This window comes from Vicia villosa, unplaced genomic scaffold, assembly GCF_029867415.1.
Source record: "Vicia villosa cultivar HV-30 ecotype Madison, WI unplaced genomic scaffold, Vvil1.0 ctg.000364F_1_1, whole genome shotgun sequence".
NCBI classification, from domain to species: Eukaryota; Viridiplantae; Streptophyta; class Magnoliopsida; order Fabales; family Fabaceae; genus Vicia; species Vicia villosa.
The window spans coordinates 947,157-954,330 of NW_026705165.1; the positions used below are offsets into that span (position 1 = coordinate 947,157).

At 33.5% G+C, this 7,174-nt stretch overlaps 2 protein-coding genes across 2 annotated transcripts; one reads left to right on the forward strand and one right to left on the reverse strand.

Annotated features, from left to right (window-relative positions):
- The first annotated feature begins 1,362 nt into the window (after nucleotides 1-1,362).
- Nucleotides 1,363-2,402, forward strand: LOC131627490 (RING-H2 finger protein ATL67-like). The gene has a single exon (XM_058898343.1). It carries the CDS (start codon nucleotides 1,619-1,621, stop codon nucleotides 2,201-2,203), a length of 585 nt encoding a protein of 194 aa, XP_058754326.1. The 5' UTR covers nucleotides 1,363-1,618; the 3' UTR covers nucleotides 2,204-2,402.
- Nucleotides 2,403-5,501: 3,099 nt separating this feature from the next.
- LOC131627446 (uncharacterized) lies at nucleotides 5,502-7,174 on the reverse strand. The gene is made up of 3 exons (XM_058898304.1): nucleotides 6,939-7,174; nucleotides 5,662-5,903; nucleotides 5,502-5,587 (listed from the first exon to the last, which is right to left on the reverse strand). Exons 1-3 carry the CDS (start codon nucleotides 7,172-7,174, stop codon nucleotides 5,502-5,504), a joined length of 564 nt encoding a protein of 187 aa, XP_058754287.1.

Consider the following 7,174-nt stretch of genomic DNA (forward strand, 5'->3'; position numbering starts at 1 on the left):
AGCACAACCCTCTGTTAGTAGTACCACAAGCATTATTAAAACATGCACCAACATTGCACTTCACCTGATATATCATAGGCGGAATCCAAGTCATAGAATCATTATTAGTATCACCCACTGTATGCTCCTCTCTAGCTAAGAACCAATCATGCCAATTGTGGTAGACTTGTAAACCAATTCTAATAGCATCTTCTCGAGTATCTTGTCAAACCACATTGTTTCTACTCCGCCAAAGAACCTCAAGCATAACTGCAAATCTACCCGCATCCCTACAATCCTCACGCCCACAAACGTAAAAAATAAGAGACTTAGCATCATGGAATGAGTATAAACGGAGGTCGATTATAGAAGACAAACCTGCTGCCCGCCAACTATGAGAAGTAGAAACGCATCCGAAAAAGACATGCCAATCATCTTCGTCTTCTAATTCACACCAAAGACAAATAGATGGACAAAGAACATGATGTTGTTGCAACTTAGAACGAGTCGGAAGACAACCCCTGCAAATCTGTCATAACAAATGTTTAACTCTAGATGGCACGCGGAAAAAAATACCTTTTATTTAGATACAAAGGTAATATATCATTCTAACAAAAAAAAAACTAACGCCTACTTTTTATCTCATTTCACAATTTAAAAAGGTATTAATTTTCTTTTTTCATTTATACTCTGATTTATTTATTACTTTCTCTTTTTACAAATCTCATAAACTACTACTCCCTCCGTTTTTTATTATAAGTCGTTTTAGACTTTTCACATAGTTTAAGAAAAATAATAATTGTTGTATGAAAATGAGAAATTATGAAGGTTTTTACAAAATTATCCTTCATTAATGATATATGAAAGATAAATTTATATAATTGAAAGGAGAAAGAATAATAAATATTTAAGGATATAATAGAAAAAGTAGCATTAATTATTCATTGGAATTGTAAAGCGACTTATATTTAAATACAATTTTTTTCCAAAACGACTTATAATAAAAAGCGGAGGGAGTATTTCCTACATTAGGGAAACTATATTTCCTATATCTCATAAAATTATGGACAATTTTGTAAATAGTTTTTTAACTCAAACTTATTTGTTATTAATAGAACTTTTTAATACAACTTATACACAAACGGCTCAAAAAACACTTTATACACAAAAATAATTAAAACAGATGATTTAGCAAAAAGAAAATTTATATCCAAAAATATTTTGATGAGATGTAAGAAATTTTTTTTAGCTTAATAAAAAAAAAAAAATTGAGAGATAATTTATTATCTATCTTTGTAGTTAAATGTATACTCTATTCTTTTATTTGACAAAGATTGAATTGCCTATAGCTTGCAAGTTAACACAACAATCGTGTTATTGGTTAACCATAGTTTATTATGTTTCCCCACCCTTCCAAGTTCCAAAGGGACCAACCAAACCAAGCAGTAATGAATATCATAAAACCAATCACCAAATCAACGCAACCATTGAATGGCGTTCAAGTTTTGAGTTACTCTTAGTATTAAATGCAGCAACTAAGACCCTCACCCACCTTTCAAAACTCCCAAAATTATTCTCAACAATACCCTCTCCCAAATGGAATATTCCCCTTTTCATCCTTCAAATCATCACCATTTCCATGTCTTCCTCAACCCCTTACACTTACCCTCCTCCTCCTCCGCCTCTTCCTTATCTCTCCAACCTCGGCTTCGGTTACTCCATCGCCATCGCTCTCGGCTTCCTCTTCCTCCTCTCCACTCTCATCCTTTCCTCCTACCTCTGTTGCCGCACTTTCCGTAACCGTCGTAACAACCACAACAGCAACATCAACAACCAACGAAACAACCAACGAAACTCCGACGGTGTAGTTCTACCGCGGGTGATTTTCGTTGCGGAGGAGGATGATCATGATCGGGACGATATCGTTTTGGGATTGGACCAGAGCGTGATCAACTCTTACCCGAGGCTGCAGTATGGGAAGGAGATGATGGGACAGGATGGAACTTGCTCGATCTGTTTGTGTGAGTATAAGGATGCGGAGATGCTGAGGATGATGCCGGAATGTCGACACTATTTTCATCTCTGTTGTCTTGATTCGTGGTTGAAGCTTAATGGCTCTTGTCCGGTGTGCCGGAATTCGCCTATGCCGACGCCGATGTCGACGCCGTTGCAGGAGGTTGTTCCGCTTTCGCATTACATTGGTGAAAGGAGAACGAGGAGGTGATTTTTTATTTATTTATTTGGTTGATTTGAGAGGGTGGGGTGGAATGTAGAAATTGTATGTAGTGAGTGAGTTTGAAAATCTTGGTTTGGGATTTGGATTGAAGTTGATGGCAATTGTGAGGATGATGGTTTTTTCTGTAATTGGGAAATTATGAGATTTATGGTTCTGTTTTGGTTATGAAAATTTTATGATATTGATAGGTGTTTGATAATGTGATTCGATTTCAAGTTTTTGTTTTGTTTTTCACCTAATGATATTGAAAAGAGTTATTGTTTACTTCTATGAGTATTGCACAGTAGAGGAAGACAAATGTTACTACTATCTCCGTCTCTAAATGTTTATGTTTTTGCAATTTGCGATTGATCTTATGTCTTTGTAATTTGCGAGGTTGAGGTAGTTATAGATTCAGTCAACGCACTCATAGTTGTCTGTTCTTTAGTCTATAAGCGCCAACTTGTGTACTGCGCACAAGTTGACATGTTGGCGGGAAACAAAACTAACGTGCGAGGTGAATCTTTTCAATTTGAAAGGAAAAACGATCATGTTTTAATCTTTGTCGATAAATCATCAGATCCTTGTGTTTGAACATACACGCTCTCATTCAATATATTTGATTGTCGACGTTTCTTGTAAGTTTGTCTTATTATTCATGAGAGATGATTTTTCTTTTATGTCTCAACATCATATAATAGTGTTATACTAGTGAAGCAATAAGTCATAGGTTCAAGTTAACCCGACTAAAGTTGTGTGCCCGAAATGTGAGTTGTAGATGTGTACTATACACGAGTTGGCGGGAGACAAAACTAGTGTGAGATGTGAATTTTTAATGCGCGTAATGTGAATTGTGTACTATACACGAGTTGGCGGGAGACAAGAGGTGAATCTTTAGCACACATAATGTGAGTTGTGTACTATACACGAGCTGGCGGAAGACAAGAGATGAATCTTTAGCACGCATAATGTGAGTTCTGCATCACACCAAAGTTGGTAGGACACAAAACTAGCGCGAGAGGTGAATCTTCTTGGAGATTTTAAAAAAAAAAATGTTAAATATATTTGATTTAAATTTAGATTCAAACATATTCAATTTTCTGCTTTTTGTTTTTTTCTTGGAAAAACGGATGGAATATTGAAAGATTCATTATTTGTAATAATAATTTGTTGTCCGAAAACTTTTTGTTAGTTATTTGTAATGTAAGATCATATAATGCATTATGTTGTACCAGATTTTAATTGATTTGACCTGTCATACCAGGTTGTCTTCTAAATACTGACTTATGTTGACTCAGGAAGCCATAAAACAGATCATAGAAGAATCATTTTGGAATAAAATTCTTGGTTTCACATTATCTAGGTTGTCTCAATTTAGAACAAGAATTTGCTCTGTTTTTTCTTTTCTTCTTTCAATTATTAATGGACCCACCCATTTAGTTGTCGTTATTAGTAGACAGTTAGTGTCTGGTACCATTCATTCTGGGGACATGGTTTTCTCACTTTTCTGTCCTTGTTTTCAGCCTAATAATATGATGTGATTTTATATCATTATCATCTTCCTTAATCATAGGAACTAGTTGCAATTTGATATTCAATGTAGAAGATAATGTCAATGAATTATGAGTCCAGTCCCTACCACATGTACTCATGAAACGTTTTCTAGTTTTATGCAAACCAGCTGAATTATTAGGACTTTGTATTTGTTGCCCTGCTGCTTCGGTCACACGCTTAATAGTACTTTTTGCAGTGAGGGCATTATTTTTCCAAGTATTGTGCAGCTTAAGAACTCATATAGAGTGTGTTTGGTTTGGATGAAATAAGGGAGAGAGAAGTTGAAAAGAGAGGCTGAAGAGAAAGATTCAAATTCTCTTGTTTGGTTTAAAGAGAGATGAGAAAGTGAGAAGTTAAAAATGTGAGACCCGCTCGTTTTCTATTTAAGAAAAAGCAGAGAAAAAGTGGATTTCATAATGATATTGCATTTTTGTCAATGCCATCTTTGTCAATTGCATAGTTCAAAGTTGCACACAAAATGAAAAACAAAAGCTCTTTTAACATAGGCTCTGTTTGGTAAGCCATGTTTTTGAGTTTATAGCTTATGTCTTATGTTTTATAAGCTCATATGATAATTTAGACCCGTTTGGTAAAGGTCTTTTCATCACGAGCTTATAGCTTATTTTACTAGCTTATAGCTTATTTTCCAGACGCTTTTTCAAATAGCGTTTTAGCTTATGTCTTATAGCTTATCATTTTTTCTTCCTTTTTTATCTTTATTATTTTAATTAAAATTCATTTTTAACCCTTATAATTTATTTTAACATAAAATAAAATAAATATATATTAAATATCTTTTATGTCATTTTACATTTATAAGTTAATTGAACCGCTAATTTTACCAAACACTTCAATTAGCTTATAAGTTATCAGTCTCAACCATCCTCTATAAGCTATAAGTCATCAGTCATCAGCCATCAGTCATAAGCTATAAACTATCAGTTAGTTTATCAGTCAACCGCTATTTTTACCAAACAGACCCATAATATGTTGTGAGCAAGGTTTTAAATAGCGGTCGCAATGCGATGTTAATTGCGGTCTTTGCACTGTGAGTTAATTATAATTTATTTTGTATCACAAAAAGGGTAAATAACAAACGATTTTTAAAACTTTGGTTGGGAGATAATAAAAGAACAGAACAAGAAGCATTTCTTCCATTGTGTTAGAACATGTTTGAGAATCATGGTAGGTGGAGACAAAAAGCTATAAACTAATGGAGTGCAAGTCTAATACAGACTAATTTATATTTGATATGATTATTTATACTTAATTCAAGTGTATGATTGATTTAGTTTTTAGAAGAGTCAAAAACAATTTTTAAGATGTAGAATTGATTTTAAAATAATTTTGAGGTGTTTAGCTCTATTAAAGTAGAATTTATTCTGTCTTTTAAAGTAGAATTTATTTTGTCTTTAAGATTGATATTACTTGAAAATTAATTAGTGTCTTTTTAGTTTTTTTTTTTTTTGACAAAATCAAACTTAATTCATATCACTAATCAAACGATGTTCAATACAAGGAGGTGTCAAATAAAAACTACTACGTCTAGACTAAGAATTAGCCGCCTTTGCTAACGCGTGGGCAACCGAATTCGCTTGACGTTTTATAAACTTTACCTCAAAGTTAGAAAAAGAAAGCAACAAGGATTGTAAGGAAGAAATGATTAGACTAAACTCGGATCTACCCGGATTCTTAGTTTGAAGGGCTTGAACAACCATTTGGGAATCACTTTCAAAGATAACATGTCGGAGATTCAAATGATAGCCCCTTGGATTGCTTCTTTAAGGGCAAGGGCTTCCGCTTCTAAGATAGATTGAGTACCTATATCCCAAGCCGTACCTGCAGATATAAAGCGACCAAGGTTATTCCGAACACACCATCCTCCATTAGTAGTACGCTATGAGAGTTGAAACCTGCATCAACATTACACTTGAGCCACCCAACATTAGGAGCTTCCCATCTCGTAGGAAATTGGGTAGGATTATCAGTATTGTGATCCTGTTGTGCCGCAAACCAAGCCTGCCAGTTACTTAGCGCCACTAATCCAAGAGTTATGGCCTCCTCATTCTCATTATTCCATAATTTATTGTTTCTATTCCTCCATAACACATCTAACATAACAGCTACTCTCCCGACAGTCTTCCTATCTTCCCAACTACAAATATCAAGAATGAGAGCTTTAGTATCAACCAGGGACGGACTTACGTTAGTCACTCTGGGGTCAAGTGCCCCCACTACGTTTTGCTAAACTTTGTTAACTACTATATGAATTCTAGTATACAGATAGATAATTTGACCTTCTACGCCCATTCCATTATCAAAATGTAACTTTAGCAATACTTATCTACACATAATTTAAATAATTGTTCATTATTTATAAATAAGTAATTTTGTCGCCTTTTAAATATACACCCTCCGGTCACATTTATAAGCAAAAAAAATGGTTTTCACGATTATTAAGAAATTCAATTAAGTGTAGTTAACTTTTTAGATTTCGGAGAAAACATTGATTAAATTTACTATAATATCCTCTTTATTAAATTTAATGAAGTATTGGAAAATGAAATATAGGGGTATCTTAGGAATTACAGCATTAAATGATTTAGTAATAATTGATTTTTGCTTATAATAGTGACCAAGAATTAGATCATTTTTTTTGCTTATAATAGTGACCGGAGGGTGTATATTTTAAGGAAAAGTTGATAATATAATAAATGTGTATATTATATTTATTACTATAACTAATTTTTTTTGCATATAGATGTGTTTAATATTTCACTTCCCAACGTAAATAAGTAGTCTTTATGGAATTTTTTTAAATAATGCTTATAATTAAAGATAAAAGGAGTAAAATTCAAACTCACTTGTTTAATTATGTTATAGAGAGATTTTTTTTATAATGTTGAATATAAAAATAAATTTAAGATTTTTTTAAAATAAAATATTGTAGAAAATAATAATAATAATAATAATAATAATAATAATAATAATAATAATAACATAATTATATTTTTAAATATAATTTAATATTTATTTAACCCTGCAAATTTTTACAATTTGCCCCCACAACTCAAATTTTCTGGGTCCGTCCCTGGTATCAACAAAGGACACTAAACGGGGATCAATCACGAAAAACAAACCTGCTGCCCGCCAGCATTGTTTTGTAGCATTACATCCAAACAACACATGCCAATCATCTTCAATATTATCTTCACAAAACTGGCACCCTGACGGACACTGAACATGAAATTGTTGGAGCCTTAGTCTAGTCGGTAAGCAGCCTCTGCAGATTCTCCATAAAAGATACTTAACCCGAGGTGGTGCTTTGATGTTCCAAAGACTACTCCAGTTCTCTTCTACCCCTCCCGGTAAATGTTTAACCTGGGCTTCCCTCCAAAGTCTATACCCAGACCGCACACTATACAT